The sequence below is a fragment of the Molothrus ater genome, chromosome 4 (assembly GCF_012460135.2).
Source record: "Molothrus ater isolate BHLD 08-10-18 breed brown headed cowbird chromosome 4, BPBGC_Mater_1.1, whole genome shotgun sequence".
NCBI classification, from domain to species: Eukaryota; Metazoa; Chordata; class Aves; order Passeriformes; family Icteridae; genus Molothrus; species Molothrus ater.
The window spans coordinates 11,167,074-11,189,268 of record NC_050481.2 but is presented as its reverse complement, the minus strand read 5'-3'; the positions used below and the strand labels follow the sequence as shown (position 1 = coordinate 11,189,268).

The window sequence follows — 22,195 nt, the reverse complement described above, 5'->3', positions numbered from 1 at the left end:
GGATTCTGGGATTCCATCTGCTGCATCACACAGGGCAAAACTGCCCTCACTGCAGTGTCTGTGTGTGGCTGGAACTTCTCAGCCTCCATTTACAGCACATGATGATGCCATACAGAGTTGTTATAATTCCACGCGGAGTTATGCTGGAAAACAAATTTGTTGGTTTCAATTGATATTGGGATATTTGTTTGTTGTCTCAAATTTAAATGATTTGTTAAAGGATTAATTTTTAAACTATGCCAGGAATCAAAAGGGGAGTGTAAAAACAGAGAATTTATTCTTATTAAGGAATGATTCCTACATTCATGAAATCATTAGTTGGAAGCCTGTTCTCCTAGAATCTGTCCTTGGAATGCTGCTTTTCTTTCCAGAAAAACCTGATGCAGAGGCAGGTAAGGCAGAACCTGCTATTTCAACTACAGGGGCCACCTGGTTTCACCTGGCCACACAGACTGTTTGGTTTTTTTTCCCTGAGTTGCTGATGTAAAAGCTGGAATCTCTGGAGAGCCTGGACCTGAATGCTGGAGCTCAGCAGGTAGGAGCAGAGTCTGGGAGATGCCACTGTGCTGGGAGCACTCGGAGCTCTGGGGGAATCTGGATTCTGATGGATGGGGGCGTGTCAGGCGTGGCACCTGCAGAAGTAACTGTGACTTCCTGACCCTTGGAATGAGCTTCCCAAGGCCAAGGGATGCCTCAAGCAGAGCGGGGAGGCTCTGCAATGGAACATAGCCCAGAAACTCTTGCAGCCGGGCACCCCCCAAAGCCCCGGGGCTTGGCGCCTGGCTTTGGGCTGGGCTCTCGGCTCCCTCCTTCCTCCTGTCCCTCCTCCCTGCCTGAGGCAGGAGCCGCAGGGGCTGCGGGAGCAGAGGCTGCAGCCTCTCCTCGCTGCTGCCTGCGGAGCCAGCGGCGGCGGCGGCGGAGCTGTAAGCGGGGTAGGTACCCCGGGGGGATCGGGCTGGGGCTGCCTTCCCCCGGGGCTGGGCTGCTCCTGCCTCCCTGCTGCAGCTGGGAGCTGGGGAAAACCGCGGGAGCTCGGCGAGCAACAGGTCTGTGTGTGTGTGTGTGTGTGTGTGTGAGAGAGAGAGAGAGCTGGAATGCTGCTGCCACCGCTGGAGGTGCCCTGGTTGGCAGGGGGGCACAGCACTGCCTGCCCCGGAATCCCGGTGATGCCAGGGACCTGCCGGCTGGAAACAGCCCTCCTTGGGCTGCCCGGGGTGGGCAGGGCTGGGATAAGGAGCAGTTTGGGATGGGGATGGCAGCAGGTGCCCCTGAGCCTCTGCCTTTGGGGTTCCAGCCCCTGAATTCCAGGCCCAAGGAGGGCCTGGGCTGGGAGCTGGAGCATTCTGCAGAGCTCCAGAATTGGGGAAAGAAAATCCTGGGGCTGTTTGGTTTGTTTTGTTTTTTCTCAGTGGTTAAGACAAGTTCACATCATTTTATTTTGCTCTTCTAACAGTAGCAGGTACCTCCAGTAGGAGGAAAGTGTCTGGAGCTTGAAGTAGCTCATGTTAGCATTGAAATCTGAACCTTGTCAGGGGCTGCAAAGTCTGAAATGCAGTGAGATCAGTTTGGGGTGTTTTGCTGGGGAAAGGGGTGTAAACAAGTGTAACTCTGAGCATTTCCTGAGGCTGGCAGGTAAGATGGCACCTCATCCCAAAAGAAAGGATCTGTGCTGCTGGGGTTTTTTTCCAAAAGAAAATCCTAGCAAGGAAAACTTCCTTGCAGTCCTTGCTGTTTGGACTGCTGTGGGTTGCAGCTGTCATTTACTGAGCAGAATTGGCTTCAACTGGAGTCAAACCAGGAGGTTTCCCAGGTAACCTCTCAGCGTGTCAAATTCCTGACATCAATCAGAGGTACCTATCCATGTTATCCAGGTAAGGCTTAGAATTTGGTGTTAATTAAAACTGAGTCACTGAGGCAGCAGCAAATGGAAATTCAAGAGCACTAAAAGGATTCAAATCCTCAGAGCAGGTCACAGGAAAAAAAAATCAATGATTACCTAAAACCCCTGTGTGGATGTGGATGGTGATGTAAAGGGAGCAGTCAGAAGGCAGGAAGGTACAGGGAGAGTTCAGCCCTTCCACAACCATCATCTTTCTGCAGAGGTGACACTGCATTTAAACCTCTGCTGTCACCCCCACAGCCAGTTCTTCTCCTGTGCACTTATTTAAGACTAAAGGCATTGCCTCTGGGCAAATCCAGCATGGGCTGAGGTGGAGTGTTAAGGATCCAACCCCAGGGTGCTGCACAGGGAGCTCACCTGTCCTGCCCTTGGGCCAGGCAGGCTGCTCTGCCCAATTCCTAGTGAGGCATAATCCAATATTCTGCAGCCCAGGAGCTTGGGTGGGGGTAAAATGGTGTTTATTGTGACAGGCTGTAAGTCATGGTGCCCTGTGTGACCAGGTCATGGGCTGTCTGCTCTCATGCCTGTCTCAGAGAGGGCAATGGCACTTCTGTGCCAAAAGAGATGGAAATCAAACATTTCCGTGGCTCTGGCTGGTGCAAAGAACGCCTGTGGTGTGCTCTGTGCCTTGGGATAGGTTTGGGTTTTCTGGTCTTTCACTTGGCAGTGATTACAGGATCCTCTGTGCCCCCATTCTGGGGGGACACAAACTGCCTGCTGGCAGAGCTGTCTCCTGTACCTGCTGCGTTAGCCCTCACTGGCTGATGGGCCCCTAAGCACTTCTGTTCTTTGCCAATCCTGTCCTCCACTGAGACTCTCCCATGACTGTCCCACTTTCCAGGGGTGTTTTTTACCTCTATCTACCTGCTCCCCAATTACTCCCCTCAGTCTCAGTGCCCCAAATGACAGGGCTGTCAGGGAGTGACTCATGAGCACAGGCTGAGCTGAAAGGTGCAATTTAGGAGGCTCATGTCCCATTTGTGGGGAGTTTAGTGCTGCCAAGAGCCCAGCAAGGATCATTGATTTAGCTCTTCCTATAGACCAAACCCCAGCACTCACTGCTGAACTGCTGGAGCATCTCTCCAGGGAAAAAGCTGTGGCCAGTCCAGATATTCTGTGGGGTCCCTGCCCAGTTTCCAGTGATGGATGGGAAACTGCTACTTGGAGACTGAATCCCAGGGAACTTGAGTAATTTCCTACTGAAAGCTTTTAAAACGGGGACTTGCTTCCAAGGTAAGGCAGGTAAAATCTTATTGCTTGCCAGGCTTCTCAATAAAGTGGTGGCATAAGTGTGCCTGGGTGTGGAAATCTTACTTTAACCTGATTTCAGCGAGCAGTTGGCTGAGATTTTAGTTAAGATTTAAAACTGCCTGTGATGCATCAAATAAAAAAATAAAAAAATATATTTAGAAGCTTAAAGGTTGACTAAACATGAAGTAAAGGGGAAAAAAGGGATCATAATGATAAGAAATAGGTAAGCAGCCTTGGCTCTAATCAAGCAGGGTGGAAATTATATATAAAAATATATATGTATAAAAATACAGAGCCATTACCAACTTGCTGTGAATGCCTCACCTGCCATTTACATCTCCTGATTTACAGTTACAATTTGGCTTTGGAGTGAAATGCTTTCTATTCCCAGCTCAAGTGGATGAGTAATCTGCAGCTAAGTCTGGTGTTTATTCCAGTCATCCTGCTGATAGCCTTGTTCTCCATCATATGAAGTTTGAGATCTTTTAGAAAGAAATACCTATTTCAAAAAGAAATACCTACAAACTATTTCCTGTGTCCCCAGCTCAGACTATGCAGATAAATGACTCTGAGGGGAGGAATAAGCAGTTTAAGCTCATTGAGAGGAGATGTGTGTGCAGCTCTGAGATTGGCACATCTGCCTGGGATTGCCCATTTCAAAATGAGAAATTTGCTTCTCAAGGTGCACTTGTTTTCCTTTATGAAAGTCAATGTCAGTAAGAAAGAATGATTTGATTGCAACTGGCTATTTTTAAGGGTGTGTTTTCTTCCACAGCTCCTTTCTCCTTTCCAGCTGAAAACCTGCTGGGATATTTGGGCTTATTTGGAGATGAACCACTCAGAGGTATGTCCTATAAAATAGGATGGAAATATTGATGGATGAAAAAGTTAAATACTTAAAGAGTAAGTTCTATTACCTTAATTCACAAATATCCCCAGAGTCCCCAGCTCAAGCCCTGCATGGCCCAGACCAAACACCTCCTGCACCACTCCCTGTGGAACTGGGAATGGGGGGTTTGGGGTGGCTGCAGCTCCCCCTTGCTCTGAAAGAGAAGCCAAGAGGACCCCAGAATCCCATGGGCTGTGCACAGGGTCCCTGTGGAACAGCATTTCAGGTTTTTAGTCAGTGGCTCCCTTCCTGGTTCCCTGAGGCAGAGGATGATCCATAAATTTCTCTCTCCCTTATTTCTCAGACAATCACAGACGAATGTCCTGTTCTTTTTGCCATCCTTCAGGGGCTGTGTTTTGCCCCTGGGAATTTCTCACTTTTCAGCAGACCAGGGATCATTTTCCAAAGTGGGAAACCTTGGGAACTGGGAGCCCTGGGAAGTCTCTGTTCTTGTGCCATTACTGAGCTCAGGACAAGGGAAGAACAGGTTTTTTAGCACTTACCACATTGAATGTTCTTCATGTACAGCTACATGCTCCTGCTGTTCCTCCCATCTCTGAAGTCTCCTTATTTTTGTTTCAGCCTCAGAGGATCCTGTGAGGGTATTTCACACATAAAAATGAAGATATCAAGATGACAAACCCAGCAGGTTGTGCACGGGGGTGAGGCAGTGGTGGCTGCTCCAGGGGATTTCTTCCACGTGCCCAACATAAAAACAATGGCATCACTTCATAATGGCTTGGAACTGCTGCTCTAACGAGGGAAAACTGTTTTTCTCTAGCCAGAGGTACACAATTGTCCTGGTCAGGCTGTGAGGTGTTACATTGTGTATTTGTCTATGGAGGCTGTGTCTGGGATTCCAGCAGGGAATGAGCCTCCTGTGTTTGGGAGCCCACTGTGGGTTGGGGCAGTTTGCACTCTGGGAGCCTCCTTCCCACTTTATTCCTTTGCAGATTTTCTCTGGTGTATTAAATGAAGGAGGGAGGCCTTGCTCTTATCAAGTTACCACGTGGAAGCAGATTACTGTTATTCATCATCTTATACCAATTAGGTATTGCATAATTTTTCCCTTTTCTTAGATGATTTATGTTTCTGTCCTCTGTGCCTCTCTCAATTATTTATCACCCCTTGTTTTAGCAGGCAAGGTCCCTGTGAAAACACAAGGCACTGGCTTAATTTCTCCTTCCAGCCAATCCTCCTCCCCCTCAGCTTCAGGATAATAGAAATCCATGGAGCTTTTCCATTTCCTGTTATCTGCAGTGTTTGCACAACCACTTCCCTATGCCTGCCACAACCAAAATTTCATTAGTGCAACTGGGAAGAGACTCAGCTCCAGTTTTGCCTCAAGGCTGTTTACAACTTCTTGTTTACCAGCTATGGACAAAAACTATTCCAGAGATCATTACTGAGGAGATTGTGCTGTGAGGCAGCAGCTTCTAGTGTCAGAAACAGAGAGAAAAAACAAAATATGTATCCAAAATAACCATTATTCCTCCTGATTTTAGTGTGATAAGGGACAGCCCTGTCATGGCATGACCAAGAACTTCTGCCTCAGATCATCAGAGACCCCTGGAAAAGCCAAACTCCAGCAAGTAAGGGAGGAAAGGCACCTCTGGGGACAGCACAGGGACAGCTGGGCATGGGGACTGGGAATGTGGTGAGAGCCAAAAGCCACCTTCCCCTGGCCACAGTGTCTCCCTAAAGCAACTCCTTTGGGAGGCAGAAGATTATGGCAGAAAATTAGTGGGCAATAATAATAATAATAATAATAATAATAATAATAATAATAATAATAGTAATGTGGGGAAGTGTTGGATTGGCAGGAGAAAAGCAGCACTCAATATGAGTGATCAGCAAGTCTCAGACTTTATTGATAGTCACACATATTTATATTGGTGTTAATGAAGTTCATACATATTGCAAAGCTGAGCTCATTATTGGTTAGTTACTTATCAGCCAACCACGCCTACTTCTGTATTCTTATGGTTATTCTGTTGCTACTTCTACATTCTTGTGATTATTCAGCTGAAACTATCCTCATATTTTTGGCAAAAGATCCTCTCCTCTATCCTGTTGTTGCACCAAGGGCACAATGTCCTTGCCCATCACTGGACACTGACTGCTGACTCCTAGACTTGTCTCCTTCTAGCTTAACCAGTGGTATCATGTCTACGTGACCTTTCTCAGTTAGCCAACTGTCCACAAAGCTCTCCACAGGGAAGAGCAGTAGGAATGCTGCTTTTTAATGGTGAGAGCATCTCCTGGGATTTATAAAGCCCAGCTCCAGGTCTGGGATTAAAGGAGCAGTGTGAACTCGTGTTGTCAAATATCTGTGTTGGCATTCTGTCAGAGCTCTCCACCTTGAGCCCAGGTTGGGGTGCAAGAGCACCAGTGCTGCTTCCTTGAGGGATCAGGAAAATGGGCATTAAAGCATTTCTCACAAGGCTGACTCTGAGCTCTGGCTGGAGAAAGCATCTGGCTCATCAGATATCTCAATAAGATCACCTCCAATGATTTTGAAAGCATATTGAGTAAAAACTAATCAAGATAAATAAGCCTTTGTCTGTAAGGACATCCCCACAGAATGTACAACTATTCCTACACTTGTTCAAACCTACAAGCAGCTGATTTTGGGTGAGGGACTCCAGATTTTTGTCTCCCTGCCTTGCTGTGCAGGCATTTAATAAGTCTGTAAAATACAGACCCATTAAGACACTGCACTGCTGCTGATTTCTGAACAGGCACAAGAGAGCAGAACATGATGGGTTTTCACTGCTCTGCTTGTTCCAAACCTGAGGCACAGCAGAATAAATACTTTTTTTTTACTGCACTTACTTCTTGAGAGTAAAGCACTTGCAGAGGCTTTGCTGAGCTTTCATACAAGCTCATCAGGATTCAGATAAATTTAAATCCCATTTCTATTAAGGAATTTGAAGCATCTTGAAAGCACCTGCGCTCACACTTTAATTTCATGCCTGCTGCCACCAATTAATTTTGCCCCCTGCTTCTTTAGACATCCTCATCTGGGAGACAAAATATATGTGGGAAAGAGTTTGAAATGCTGCCTCCAAGTCAAGTTAGCTGCTTGGAAATGAACCCAGCTCTCTTGAAGCTCAGCATGTTTCAGACACTGCATGGTCCTTCTTGATGGCAGCCTTGGAGTTGGGTAGCTTGTGAGCAGGGAATTAAATCATCCAGCTGCACACAAAACCATCTCATGTCCATGAAATGGGGCTGGATTTGGTTACTTGCAGGCAGAAGGCTTGTGCCACTTGAGAAAGCTTTAATCCCTGTTTTTCAGTGCTGGAATTAGTGACTTTTTAGTGATTATTGCTCAGCCACCTCACTGCTGCCAGGGTGCATGTGAGTTTCACACTAATTTCAGCACATAGTGCACCCAAAAGAGATGACAATGCTATAATAATAATAATAATAATAATAATAATAATATCATCACATTGCTTCAGATCAATTGCAAGCAGACTAAAATGGCCTCTTTACAAATATCTTTTAGGGCACATTGGAACACAAGGAGGAGAATGGACTCAAACTCCTCGTTGGATTGGCCTCACTTGGATTTGCTGAATTACAACAGGACGTACAAGTACCTTTACCTGGAAGGAAATGTCTCCTATGTGGACTTCTACCTCCACCAGCCTTGGGTGGCTGCTGTCTTCATCACCTCCTACCTGCTCATCTTCCTCCTGTGCATGGTGGGCAACGGGGGGGTTTGTTTCATTGTGCTGTGGAGCAGGCACATGCGCACGGTCACCAACCTGTTCATCCTGAACCTGGCCGTCAGTGACTTGCTGGTGGGGCTCTTCTGCATGCCCACCACCCTCCTGGACAACATCATTGCAGGTGGGCTGGCTGCCCGTGGGGTGGGGAGAGCCAGGGGCGTGTGTCCAGGGGGCTCTGTGGGCATTCTGAGTCAGTGGAAGGTGTCCCTGCCCATGGCACAGTGTTCCTGGCCATGGCTGGAATTCCATGATCTTCCCTTCCATCCAAACCACCCCATGAGTCTATAATTGTACTCAGGAAATGGAAGATGAGAGCGAATGATTTTAAGCAGAGTCCTGCAGTGAGATGGCAGCAATTCCAAAATGCATGTTTCCTTGCAGGGTGGCCCTTTGGGAGCCTGGTGTGCAAGATGAGCGGGATGGTCCAAGGCATCTCTGTTTCTGCCTCTGTCTTCACTCTGGTTGCTATTGCCATGGACAGGTAAGATGCTGCAGTCTGTAACCACCACTGTCATCTCCCCTGGCCCCCTGACCACCCTGAGCCCAGTCATTAACCCTCCCAACACCACAACAAATCCTAAGCAAAATAAAATCTGGGCAGGTCTAAAGAGCAATCTGCTCCTCCACCGGTGTCTCTTAAAGAGGGTGGAACTGGGCTATCCCAGCCTGCCAGGAATTGGTTTGTTTCTCAGCCATGAAGCTGGATTGCACAGGCAGCAACTGACAGGGAGGATGAAAGACAGGCAGTTTAAAATGTGTGTGCATCCCTGCCCGGGATAGGAGGCGTTCCTCACACGGCTTCCCCGGTGCCCTTGCCGCAGGTTCCGGTGCATCGTGCACCCCTTCAAGCCGAAGCTGACCGTCCCCGCCGCCGTGGCCACCATCGCGGTGATCTGGGCGCTGGCCGTGGCCATCATGTGTCCCTCGGCGGCGCTGCTGCGGCTGCGGCAGGAGAAGCGCTTCCAGCTGCTCCTGGGCACGGGCAACGCCACCCGCCCGGTGTTCTGGTGCCGGGAGGAGTGGCCCGAGCCGGCCATGAGGAAGGCCTACACCACGGTGCTCTTTGCCAACATCTACCTGGCTCCGCTGGCGCTCATCGCGCTCCTGTACGCCAGGATCGGCGTTTCCCTGTGCCACGCCGCCGTGCCCGCGGCCGGGAAGCGCGGCCGGGAGCAGCAGCGGGGAGCGTGGAGGAGGAAGCGGAAAGCCATCCACACGCTCGTCCTTGTCACCCTGCTCTTCGCCCTGTCCTGGCTTCCCCTGTGGAGCCTGATGCTGCTGTCGGACTACGGCAGCCTGTCGGACGTGCAGCTGCGGCTGATCAATGTGTACATCTATCCCCTGGCTCACTGGCTGGCCTTCTCCAACAGCAGCGTCAACCCCATCATCTACGGCTTCTGCAACCGGAGCTTCCGCCGCGGCTTCCAGGCCGCGCTCTGGCTCCAGGTCTGCTCCAGGCCCGCCTGTGCCCAGCCAGCCCCGGGCCAGGCCGCCCTGCCCGCCGCCCCCTGCCCGCCGGCCCAGGATCCCCCTCCCCACACAGCCAAGGGAGGAAACTGGGTCCATAAGCAGCGGGATTTGCTGATGGAGGAGCTCAAAGGCAATGGGACGGAGTGAAAGGCACTGTGATTCTGGCAATCTCTCTGTTCCCCATGGAACAGGGCTGCTTGAACCCCGTTTGTGGTCACATTTCATTCCTGTGAGGAATCCCTCATCCTGTAACTCTCATGGACTGAAATACTGCAGACCCAGTCTGGCACCCAGCAACCCCTGGATTATCTCATGGTTGTGCTTCTTCCTGGACATTGTGAGCGCTGGGTCCTGCTCAAATGACAAAATTTAGCATTTTCCATCACATTCCATTTATTCCCCTTGGTTGCTGTTATTTCTGTCACGTCCGTTATTATTGCAGCTAGAGAAACAAGTGGAAATGGAAATTCGAGAAATAAAGAATAAAAAAATTGGTTTAGTGGTGTGTTTTTTGGGGAACTCAATTTGATGTTGCAGGGGCATAGAAGTCACCCAAAAAGACTGAAATTTAAATATGAGCAGGAGAGAAAACACTTGAGAGCCCAGTGGATGGGACAAACCTCAGCAGGGACAAGAGTGACACTGGAGGAATAGTGAGGAATAGAATTTGTGCAAGGAGCAGCACAAGATCACAGAGCGCTAAGGCTTATTCTGTAAGGCCCTACAGGAGCCAAATCCCAGGTAAAGCCATTCCCTAGGGCAGTCCTCCCTCACATAAATAGGAGTGACTTCCACATTATGACATTCCCTGCTGCTCACTGTCTCAAAATGCTCATTCTCTTCCCTACCTATTACCTAAGTTTTATCCTCAAACCTTTACCTCCATGTGCCTCAGTTTACCTCAAAATGTTCATTTTCTGCACTACAGCCTACCTCAAATTTGCTCCAAATTTTTTTCCCTGTCTGTCCCCTGCTTGTTAACTCATTTTCTCCTCACAATGTCTCTTTGGACTTTATGGAGGAGCATTTCTCCCTCATTTTAGGAGGAACATTTCTCCCACAAGCACGCACTTTCTTTCACTCCATATCCAGCTGAGAAAACACCAAATCAGTGCTTGGTTCTGCCATAAAAGAGAGGAAAAGGGGATTTTGCTGGGATTTGGGACATGGGGTCTGTCCCCCCTCACACGATCCCAGGGTTTGGCTGCGGGAGGCGGGAATGGGAGAGGGTGAGGCGAGAGCAAGGCCATGGCAAGGGTGAGAATCTCTGATCTCTGAGTTTGCCTTGGCATCCCAGAGCCTCTCCCCGTGCAGATTATGAGGGGAACATTTTCTGAATTGGTTGTTTACTGATCTTTTTCATGTTGAATTAATGCATTTTGCTCATTTTGTGTCATTTAAGCTTTAGGTGGCATTTCCTGTGGGGCTGGTGGTGTGCTGAGGGTGGATATTGATGCTGGGAGAGGCAATTTCCCTGCAAAGCTCTTCTATAAAACATAACTATGAAATAATGGAGTTTCTATGATAAGAACAGGACTTAGGCTCCCAATAGAGAACTGGGGTGTGCTGGGCAGGGACTGGGAAGCACGCAGTTATTTCTGTGTTAATTTCTCCAAACATTGATTTCTGTCTGTTTGCTTCAAAACTTCAAAACTTGTTTGTAACTTCAAAAACTAGAGCTGGATCACAGATGATATCCAAGCTCTTCTTTAGGACAGGGAGTGGAACCCAGGTTCAAGTATATGGAAACAATGCCAGGAAAACATAAATCTCTCAGAAAATAGCAGAAAATAATGCATTATAAACGTCTTTATTTCAGCCAAGTGCCTGCCACTATAGTGGGTGAATATTCAGCTGTACTTACTGAGATAGCACACAGGTGATGCACTGGCACTCCTGGATTAATGTGAGTTGCTGCCAGGTGTTTTCCATTAGGTTCAGTTGCAGTACTGGAGCTGTACTGACAAGCTGGAGCCCTGAAGCACAAGAATCTGTGCTGTCCATAGTGAGTGTTGTCTAGTGTGTGTCCTGAGGTCCCTGAGCTAGTGCTGGTCTGTCACTGAGTCAGCTCATTCTCGTTTAAACTCTCTTGAAAAGTGCTGGAAGTGCACATGGGAGTATAAAACACATGTGGAAAAGCTTTAGGGCTGTGCAGCTTCCCTGCCAGCCAAGGGAAATCTCTTTGCTGTGTGTCACATGTCCTGCAAGCTGGGGAAACACCCACCTAGGGCTGCTTAGGGCTGTGCAGGTGACTTGGTGAACAGCCAGTGGCAATGAGCTGTGCTTTCATCCAAGAAATCATTCCCAAGGGAGCAAATCAGCAAACTGCAAGCCCTGCAAGCAGCCTATTCCTCATCGTATGCCTCTGCCTTGTTCCTTTCCTGCTCCACCGCCCCAAAAATAATAAATAGTAAACAGTAAATGAAGCCCTTCACTGAGAGCCTCCCTCCTCTGGGGGTGCTGGCAGCTGCACAGGACGTGTGGTTCTCTTCTGTCCAGGTTATCCATGCTATGAAAGTCACACTCTCAGGTCCAGGAGGGAGCAGGAGCTCGACTGTGCCACCCACCCACGCAGCAGCAGCGATGGCGCGGCCGTGCGCAGGAGGACCAAGCTCCCCACCATCACCAGGACAGAAGTAGAAACTCACAGGTTCTCCATCAATGGCCACTTCTACAACCACGAGGTAGGAAATTTTAGGCTTGGCTTTGTCACCTGAGGGACAGGGAGCCCTGCCCAGTGAGGTGTGCCTCAGGCTCAGGCCGTGATGTGGCTGTTCTTGTTCCCAGAGATCAGTTTTCACTCCGGCTTCTGGGACAGAAACCAAAATAAGAATCAACAGCCAGACGAGGACCAGACAAGTGATAGAGCAGTTGCTTCGGAAGTTTAAGGTAAGTCTGCTGGCAGGAGGAAGCGTGGCCGTGTTCTGGAAGCGTTCATTCCCATGTGCACTCCCTCCAGCACTGCGGGAAAGATGTGGAATAGCTGGGTGAGGACAGTGCGTGGAGCGGAGTGTAAAAAAAACCGGATGGACAATTTTAATCCTGGCGGTGCTGCCCTCCCACAGACAGCCCCGGGAACTGCGGCTGGCCTAAAACAGCAGCAATTATCCCAGCGCCTGTCTGGGACGGGCTTTCTCTGAGAGCCAGGCGTGTGGAAAGATGGGAAGGTTACAGCTACAAGTACTGCTCAAGGCCAGTGCCATGCTGTCTGAAACTACTTTTTTTTTTTTAAATTTCCTTGGAACCATCTCCCCCAACAATGTCGTACATAGTCAGAAGTAGCTTTGCCCTTACTGCTGCATATTTCTCAAATATCTTGATTTTTCATGGCTGCTTAGTGTTTAATTTATACTTTAATGGTCTTAAGCTTCCTGTTTAACTTGTCTGGAGACTTCACTATTGCAGAATTACTTTGTGTGGTTAGTAAGACTTGCGAGTGTCTTGGAAGGAAAACAACTTCTAGGAGTAACAAGGAAGGGAATTACAGAGCAGGGAGTAGAGTTGTAGGGAATACATTGCAAAGTAAGTGTTCAAAAGCTGTGCTGTTTTCAGAATGTGCCTGTCAGGCACGAGGGTAGATCACAGAGGTTTACCTTGATGGCAGCACAAATAGCAGATCTACGTGTGAGGGGAGAATACACTCTAGGAAGCAGTTAAGGATGCTGCAAGGAAAGCAGGCAGGAAAGATCTGAGTTTCCAGTGTGTTACTGGTTTGGGCACATGGGAACACAAGGGTTAGGGCTGGCACAGAGACAGTGAACATGGTACCACAGATTTCTGCCTTATCCAGATCCAGTATCTTTAACTCTTGTACAGACAGGATCCCTGTCTCAGGCTTTGATCCAAATCTCTGAGCTGAGACACACAGAGAAAATGTGCTGAGAGGGAAGTGCTGGGAATATCTGTGAGTCTGAATGGAACTTCTTTTTTTTTCACAGCTAGAAAACAGCCCCCATGAATTTGCACTTTACGTTATCCATGCGTCTGGAGGTAAGACAGCCACTGCTGCCTGAGCACTTCAGCTCAGGAAGAAGCTCGCCGCTTCTTCGCCTCCGGGAGAATCGGCGAGCGGCAGCTTCCCAAAGGCGAAGATGGAAGCTGCAGCACACAGGCACAGTGTGGGCAGCCTTCAGACTTAGAGAAAACAGTACTTTACCACTCTCCTGCCTTTTCCATGGTTATTCTATTGGAAAAGAACGAGTTTTGGACAACTACCTTTCATTCTTGCCAAACTCTTTGCAGACCTCCGTGCAAGCTTTAGAACAAGATTTTGGATGTTTTCTTTCCTGGCAGAGTTTCTCTTTGCAAGATATGGTGGAAAAGCTTTTGGCTGAGTGTTGAGCGGCAAGACACGCAGAAGACGCAGATACGCAGCTCTCCGAAGCTAAGTGCCGGTCCCGGGCTTCTTTCGGCACAAACCGCTCTCAGGAGCTCCCTGCACTCGCCACAATGCTCTGTGTGCGAAGAAGCCTCTTCTTCGCCTCCGGGAGAATCGGCGAGCGGCAGCTTCCCAAAGGCGAAGATGCAAGCTGCACCATGCAGGCACAGTGTGGGCAGCCTTCAGACTTCGAGAAAACAGTACTTTACCACTCTCCTGCCTTTTCCATTGTTATTCTATTGGAAAAGAACGAGTTTTGGACAACTACCTTTCATTCTTGCCAAACTCTTTGCAGACCTCCGTGCAAGCTTTAGAACAAGATTTTGGATGTTTTCTTTCCTGGCAGAGTTTCTCTTTGCAAGATATGTTGGAAAAGCTTTTTGCTGAGTGTAGAGCGGCAAGACACGCAGAAGACGCAGATACGCAGCTCTCCGAAGCTAAGTGCAGGTCCACGGCTTATTTCGGCAGAAGCCGCTTTTAGGTGCTCACCGCGACCAGCCCAATGCTCTGTGTGCGAAGAAGCCGCTTCTTCGCCTCCGGGAGAATCGGCGAGCGGCAGCTTCCCAAAGGCGAAGATGCAAGCCGCACCATGCAGGCACAGTGTGGGCAGCCTTCAGACTTAGAGAAAACAGTACTTTACCACTCTCCTGCCTTTTCCATGGTTATTCTATTGGAAAAGAACGAGTTTTGGACAACTACCTTTCATTCTTGCCAAACTCTTTGCAGACCTCCGTGCAAGCTTTAGAACAAGATTTTGGATGTTTTCTTTCCTGGCAGAGTTTCTCTTTGCAAGATATGGTGGAAAAGCTGTTTGCTGAGTGTTGAGCGGCAAGACACGCAGAAGACGCAGATACGCAGCTCTCCGAAACTAAGTGCCGGTCCCGGCCTTCTTTCGGCACAAACCGCTCTCAGGAGCTCCCTGTGCTCGCCACAAAGTTGTGTGCGAAGAAGCCGCTTCTTCGCCTCCGGGAGAATCGGCGAGCGGCAGCTTCCTAAAGGCGAAGATGGAAGCTGCAGCACACAGGCGCAGTGTGGGCAGCCTTCAGACTTAGAGAAAACAGTACTTTAGCACTCTCCTGCCTTTTCCATGGTTATTCTATTGGAAAAGAACGAGTTTTGGACAACTACCTTTCATTCTTGCCAAACTCTTTGCAGACCTCCGTGCAAGCTTTAGAACAAGATTTTGGATGTTTTCTTTCCTGGCAGAGTTTCTCCTTGCAAGATATGCTGGAAAAGCTTTTTGCTGAGTGTAGAGCGGCAAGACACGCAGAAGACGCAGATACGCAGCTCTCCGAAACTAAGTGCCGGTCCCGGGCTTCTTTCGGCACAAACCGCTCTCAGGAGCTCCCTGCGCTCGCCACAATGCTCTGTGTGCGAAGAAGCCGCTTCTTCGCCTCCGGGAGAATCAGCGAGCGGCAGCTTCCCAAAGGCGAAGATGCAAGCCGCACCATGCAGGCACAGTGTGGGCAGCCTTCAGACTTAGAGAAAACAGTACTTTACCTCTCTCTCTTCCTTTCTATTGTTATTATATTGGAAAAGAACGAGTTTTGGACAACTACCTTTCATTCTTGCCAAACTCTTTGCAGACCTCCGTGCAAGCTTTAGAACAAGATTTTGGATGTTTTCTTTCCTGGCAGAGTTTCTCTTTGCAAGATATGGTGGAAAAGCTTTTGGCTGAGTGTAGAGCGGCAAGACACGCAGAAGACGCAGATACGCAGCTCTCCGAAGCTAAGTGTCGGTCCCGGGCTTCTTTCGGCACAAACCGCTTTTAGGTGCTCACCGCGACCAGCCCAATGCTCTGTGTGCGAAGAAGCCGCTTCTTCGCCTCCGGGAGAATCGGCGAGCGGCAGCTTCCCAAAGGCGAAGATGCAAGCCGCACCATGCAGGCACAGTGTGGGCAGCCTTCAGACTTAGAGAAAACAGTACTTTACCACTCTCCTGCCTTTTCCATTGTTATTCTATTGGAAAAGAACGAGTTTTGGACAACTACCTTTCATTCTTGCCAAACTCTTTGCAGACCTCCGTGCAAGCTTTAGAACAAGATTTTGGATGTTTTCTTTCCTGGCAGAGTTTCCCTTTGCAAGATATGGTGGAAAAGCTGTTTGCTGAGTGTTGAGCGGCAAGACACGCAGAAGACGCAGATACGCAGCTCTCCGAAACTAAGTGCCGGTCCCGGCCTTCTTTCGGCACAAACCGCTCTCAGGAGCTCCCTGTGCTCGCCACAAAGTTGTGTGCGAAGAAGCCGCTTCTTCGCCTCCGGGAGAATCGGCAAGCGGCAGCTTCCCAAAGGCGAAGATGCAAGCTGCAGCACACAGGCACAGTGTGGGCAGCCTTCAGACTTAGAGAAAACAGTACTTTTCGTATCTCTCTTCCTTTCCATTGTTATTATATTGGAAAAGAACGAGTTTTGGACAACTAAATTTCATTCTTGCCAAGCTCTTTGCAGACCTCCGTGCAAGCTTTAGAACAAGATTTTGGATGTTTTCTTTCCTGGCAGAGTTTCTCTTTGCAAGATATGGCGGAAAAGCTTTTGGCTGAGTGTTGAGCGGCAAGACACGCAGAAGACGCAGATACGCAGCTCTCCGAAGCTAAGTGCCGGTCCCGGGCTTCTTTCGGCACAAACCGCTCTCAGGAGCTCCCTGCGCTCGCCACAATGCTCTGTGTGCGAAGAAGCCGCTTCTTCGCCTCCGGGAGAATCGGCGAGCGGCAGCTTCCCAAAGGCGAAGATGCAAGCCGCACCATGCAGGCACAGTGTGGGCAGCCTTCAAACTTAGAGAAAACAGTACTTTACCACTCTCCTGCCTTTTCCATGGTTATTCTATTAGAAAAGAACGAGTTTTGGACAACTACCTTTCATTCTTGCCAAACTCTTTGCAGACCTCCGTGCAAGCTTTAGAACAAGATTTTGGATGTTTTCTTTCCTGGCAGAGTTTCTCGTTGTAAGATATGGTGGAAAAGCTTTTTGCTGAGTGTTGAGCGGCAAGACACGCAGAAGACGCAGATACGCAGCTCTCCGAAGCTAAGTGCCGGTCCCGGGCTTCTTTCGGCAGAAGCTCCTCTTAGCTCCTCACCGCGACCGGCCCAATGCTCTGTGTGCGAAGAAGCCGCTTCTTCGCCTCCGGGAGAATCGGCGAGCGGCAGCTTCCCAAAGGTGAAGATGCAAGCCGCACCATGCAGGCACAGTGTGGGCAGCCTTCAGACTTAGAGAAAACAGTACTTTACCTCTCTCTCTTCCTTTCTATTGTTATTATATTGGAAAAGAACGAGTTTTGGACAACTAACTTTCATTCTTGCCAAACTCTTTGCAGACCTCCGTGCAAGCTTTAGAACAAGATTTTGGATGTTTTCTTTCCTGGCAGAGTTTCTCTTTGCAAGATATGTTGGAAAAGCTTTTGGCTGAGTGTTGAGCGGCAAGACACGCAGAAGACGCAGATACGCAGCTCTCCGAAGCTAAGTGCCGGTCCCGGGCTTCTTTCGGCAGAAGCCGCTTTTAGGTGCTCACCGCGCTCGCCACAATGCTCTGTGTGCGAAGAAGCCGCTTCTTCGCCTCCGGGAGAATCGGCGAGCGGCAGCTTCCCAAAGGCGAAGATGCAAGCTGCACCATGCAGGCACAGTGTGGGCAGCCTTCAGACTTAGAGAAAACAGTACTTTACCACTCTCCTGCCTTTTCCATTGTTATTCTATTGGAAAAGTACGAGTTTTGGACAACTACCTTTCGTTCTTGCAAAACTCTTTGCAGACCTCCGTGCAAGCTTTAGAACAAGATTTTGGATGTTTTCTTTCCTGGCAGAGTTTCTCTTTGCAAGATATGGTGGAAAAGCTTTTTGCTGAGTGTTGAGCGGCAAGACACGCAGAAGACGCAGATACGCAGCTCTCCGAAGCTAAGTGCCGGTCCATGGCTTATTTCGGCAGAAGCCGCTTTTAGGTGCTCACCGCGACCAGCCCAATGCTCTGTGTGCGAAGAAGCCGCTTCTTCGCCTGCGGGAGAATCGGCGAGCGGCAGCTTCCCAAAGGTGAAGATGCAAGCCGCACCATGCAGGCACAGTGTGGGCAGCCTTCAGACTTAGAGAAAACAGTACTTTACCTCTCTCTCTTCCTTTCTATTGTTATTCTATTGGAAAAGAACGAGTTTTGGACAACTACCTTTCATTCTTGCCAAACTCTTTGCAGACCTCCGTGCAAGCTTTAGAACAAGATTTTGGATGTTTTCTTTCCTGGCAGAGTTTCTCTTTGCAAGATATGGTGGAAAAGCTTTTGGCTGAGTGTTGAGCGGCAAGACACGCAGAAGACGCAGATACGCAGCTCTCCGAAGCTAAGTGCCGGTCCCGGGCTTCTTTCGGCACAAACCGCTCTCAGGAGCTCCCTGCGCTCGCCACAATGCTCTGTGTGCGAAGAAGCCGCTTCTTCGCCTCCGGGAGAATCGGCGAGCGGCAGCTTCCCAAAGGCGAAGATGCAAGCTGCAGCACACAGGCACAGTGTGGGCAGCATTCAGACTTAGAGAAAACAGTACTTTACCACTCTCCTGCCTTTTCCATTGTTATTCTATTGGAAAAGAACGAGTTTTGGACAACTACCTTTCATTCTTGCCAAACTCTTTGCAGACCCCCGTGCAAGCTTTAGAACAAGATTTTGGATGTTTTCTTTCCTGGCAGAGTTTCTCTTTGCAAGATATGTTGGAAAAGCTTTTTGCTGAGTGTAGAGCGGCAAGACACGCAGAAGACGCAGATACGCAGCTCTCCGAAGCTAAGTGCCGGTCCCGGGCTTCTTTCGGCACAAACCGCTCTCAGGTGCAAACCGCGACCAGCCCAATGCTCTGTGTGCTCATTCTGTGTGTGTGTGGAATGTGTCCCTTGGAGTAACAGGACTTGTGCCAGGCCTCTGTCCTTGTTTGTGCATTGTGTGTGTGCTGTAGCATTTTGCCTTCTCAGGGACCCTTCAGAGATGTCTCCTCTGGAGAGGAAAACCTGAATAATTGTGTGTATTTCAGCTAACAGCTTTGCATTGCATATGCTGAGTTCAAAGTACTCACTGGTCAGTGGAAACAGGTTACTTCCATAGCAGTTTACTTTTCCAGGAAAAGGGAGATTTGATCTTTATTAAAGGGAACACCTGAGCGAATAGGAGGGAACTGGGGGAGAAGGTATTTCAAATGGCACAACGTTAGGGACCTGTTAGGTATCTGGTCATTGCACTCGAGTCAGTATGGGATCCTTGTCAGGGAAAAAGGCTCGTGACTGCAGGTGGTAGATGGAGCCCCTATGGGATGTTCTGTGTTTTGTGACACTGCTTATACATTCCAGAAAAGAAGCAGCTGAGGAGTAGGGATGTTCCCTTATTGCACAGGCTGCTGCAGGGGCCCTCTGAGAAGGTTGCCAAGTTCTTTCTCATGGATGGGGACATGGAAGAGATCAGCAGTGATGTATGTATATCCTCACTTCTCAGAGCTCGTGGGGTTTTCCTCAGTGACCACAGTCAGTAGTGCCTTTCTTGTCTTCTCCTTGGTAGGTGGCTCAGTACATTTCATTCCATCTTTCCTTCTTGGAATCCATTCTGCACAGAATAAATGAAGAGGAGGAGCGGGAGATTCGACAGACAACTGCAAGGTAAACAGACACAAAATGAGGTGTCACAGAGTCCAGGGCAATCTGTAGAATTGGCTCATGAGGAGAACATATGGATGTAGCAGAGTGCAGGTGACTACACACAGAGTGGGGTCTTCAGAAAATTTGGACCCTCCGGGTAACTTCTCTTTATTTTGTTTGCTGTCTGCTTTCTGGGCCTTTGACTGGCTCGGTTGGTACTTGCTGCTGTTCCCTTGGAAAGGGTAAATGCAGTACCACACGTGATACCATTTTGGTTCTGTAGCATTTCAGCCACATCAGTGCCTGATGTTCCCTTAAAACTTGAGGTGAGTGATGGAAATCCCCCCAGCAAAAAGGGGGATTGTCCCACAGGTACAAGCCAGAGGAGCTGCATATTTGTGAGCCTCTCCTGAGTTCAGGAGCACTGAGAGGCTGCAGCAGCCACAGATCTGTTACTGCATGATGGGCTGATAACCACGTTGAATCCAAGTGTCAAGAAACATTTAGAAAATACTAGACTTGCCTGCATTGGGAAAGTGGGACATGGCCACAAAGGTTGGGAATGGACCCACATGTGAGCAGCAGGTTGGAATTTGGGCTGAAGGTTTGCAGAGGTTATTTCAATGCCTTCTCCCTCTCAGGTACACACGAGAGAAGAGGCTGATCCTGCAGCACCTGCGCAGTCGAAGCATTCAGAAAACAGAGACCACGGTGTGATGGGGCGGCCCTGGAGAGCACTGGGAATGCCCCTGGGAACGCCTGGGCTGCTGAAGGACAGTCCTGCTGCCTTCTGGGGTGGAGCTGAGCAGTGAGAGTGCCCCGTGGGAGAAGTGTCTCCTCACCATTAACCCCTGAAGCGCTGGGGTGCGGGCTGCAAGCACCCACGGAGATGCACGTTACCCAAACTGCAGATGCTGGATCTGACTTGGAACTTGGGCAAAAACTCCCCTGAAAAGCCCAAGGCTTTAAATCCTGCTGATGTGTCACCTGGCACCAAGAGGCTGGCGTGGAAAAATGCTGCAATAACCAATGTGCTGATAGAAAATGTGCAAACTAGGAATATGGTTATCCTTCTGTTAAAGAAATGTTGTGTTATATTAGCAGAAAGCTTTTCAGTAGAGCCAAGTGGCAGAAGATATTTATGTATTTAAGACTGCAGGTAGGATTTCCATTGAAGTTATAAAACATCCATGCAAGATGCCTGAAATCCACGGGCTTCAGGCTGGTGGATGCTGAAACTGCTTAAGCTTTGAGCTGCTGTTAGAAAAACATAACTGGAAACCCTCCCACTTAGGAGCTGCTCAGCTCTTAGCAATGACAGGGAATTTATTGCTGAAATACCTCGTGCACTGCAAAGTAAGAACTGACTGAACACTGTGGGGTCCTGAAAGGCACCTCAGTGGTTTCTGTAGTTGGAATTGTTGATTGCATTCCTTCCTGAGTGTTCTGTTTGACGAGGAATGGAGGTGCTCAGTGAGAGGCTGCGTGTCACAGCCAGGGAGGGCTGGGCCCACGGCCTCCCCAGGGATGCAGTTTGGCTCCAGCCCAGCCCCACGCAGGGCACTGCAGCCCCTGTCAGGTCCTTCCTGGATGAGCTGTGTTCCATCTTAGAGCTCCAGTTACAGAGATGTAAATAAAATAGATCTGTGCACAGCTCCTTGTCCTCCTGCACTAGCTGGTTGTTTCCACCTGGTGTCTGTGCCTTACCTCAGCTGCTTTGTCTCATGCAGGTAACAAATGCTTGTGAGGGAGGAAAGGGATGTGCAGAACATGTGGCCTAGAAATTGTATGGAGTAAATCAAATTGTAAAACTTTACACTGCCCGAAATCCTGTTACTGGGATGGGAATTCAGAAAGTAAAGGTCAAGGTGCTGATATTGAAGCTCCTCAGGCTGCAGCAAGTGTATTATTTCAAACTATAGTTTATAATCCTGCCCAGGAGAATGGGGAAGGACAAGGGAGCACAGAGGGCAGAAATAACAATAATTCATGGTTAAGAGGTAGGAATTAAATAGGCCATTTTTGTCACCATCTGATGTTCAAGACTTGAATCCTTTTCAATTCTCTTGTCTTGCTGAATTGGGACTGAAAACTTTGGGCAGACAGAAGTTTGGAGATAGGGCACAGAGCTGGTGCTGTTGGCCAGGATTTCAGGGTGAGTGCAATGGTGCTGTGACTCCTGTGGGGCTGGTTCTTTGTGAGTGCTGTGCTGTCTAAATGAACCATTTCTGACAAATAGAGGCAGGAGCAGAGGAAGAATCTCTTCCAAGGTATTCTGGGACACTCAAGGAAACACAGCAAGGACACACAGGTGACAGAGGAGAGGGGGGTCACTCAGGTTCAAACACGAAGCCATTAACCACAGAAACAGTGATTACAGTCCATATCTTACCTGAATTTGTGCATTTGATCTCATCTGCACTTCTACTTCATAAGCTTAGGATTTAAAATGCCTTTATTTGTTTTGTTCTGTGACTATTTGGGATAATATGATAACATTTCCTACCAGAAGGTGGTGGCTACAGCCAAACCCTGAATTTCCATCACTTAGCTGTCGGATCGGCGGAAGAAATGCAGCACATAATATGCGTGATCAACAAGTCTCCCAGTTTATTGAGATAGTTCACACATATTTATATTGGTGTTAATGAAGCTTATACATATTGCAAAGCTGAGCTCAATATTGGTTAATTACTTATCGGTCAACCACACCTGCTTCTATATTCTTATGGTTATTTTGTTACTACTTCTACATTCTTGTGGTTATTTTGCTGAAACTATCTCCATATTTCTGGCAAAAGATCCTCTCCCCCATCCTGATGTTGCAGCAAAGTCACATCAGTGATTGGACACTGACTGCTGACTCCTAGACTTGCTTTCTTCTATCTTAACCAGCGGTATCATGTCTACGTGACCTTTCTCAGCTAGCCAACTGTCCACAAAGCTCTCCACACTTAGCTTATTGTTTCAGTGGATTTCCTTATG

At 48.7% G+C, this 22,195-nt stretch overlaps 2 protein-coding genes across 6 annotated transcripts; both read left to right on the top strand.

Moving 5' to 3' along the window:
- The first annotated feature begins 947 nt into the window (after positions 1-947).
- LOC118700265 (neuropeptide FF receptor 2-like) lies at positions 948-9,745 on the top strand. 5 transcript variants are annotated; one of them, XM_036404651.2, is made up of 7 exons: positions 948-3,995; positions 4,623-4,827; positions 4,994-5,091; positions 5,546-5,632; positions 7,555-7,753; positions 8,162-8,261; positions 8,602-9,745. In XM_036404651.2, the coding sequence occupies exons 4-7, from the start codon at positions 5,573-5,575 to the stop codon at positions 9,395-9,397; spliced, it is 1,155 nt and encodes a 384-aa protein (XP_036260544.1). In that variant the 5' UTR covers positions 948-3,995; positions 4,623-4,827; positions 4,994-5,091; positions 5,546-5,572; the 3' UTR covers positions 9,398-9,745. The 5 variants fall into 5 exon arrangements, with proteins under 5 accessions (XP_036260544.1, XP_054370497.1, XP_036260542.1 ...); XM_054514522.1 differs by lacking the exons at positions 4,994-5,091; positions 5,546-5,632 and having other exon boundaries at positions 948-3,133; positions 3,927-3,995; positions 7,555-7,901; XM_036404649.2 differs by lacking the exon at positions 5,546-5,632 and having other exon boundaries at positions 7,555-7,901.
- Positions 9,746-10,469: 724 nt separating this feature from the next.
- On the top strand, positions 10,470-21,387 carry LOC118700262 (ras association domain-containing protein 6-like). The gene is made up of 7 exons (XM_036404642.2): positions 10,470-10,479; positions 11,750-11,934; positions 12,038-12,139; positions 13,189-13,240; positions 18,929-19,047; positions 19,134-19,231; positions 19,852-21,387. The coding sequence occupies exons 1-7, from the start codon at positions 10,470-10,472 to the stop codon at positions 19,925-19,927; spliced, it is 642 nt and encodes a 213-aa protein (XP_036260535.1). The 3' UTR covers positions 19,928-21,387.
- Positions 21,388-22,195: the final 808 nt, after the last annotated feature.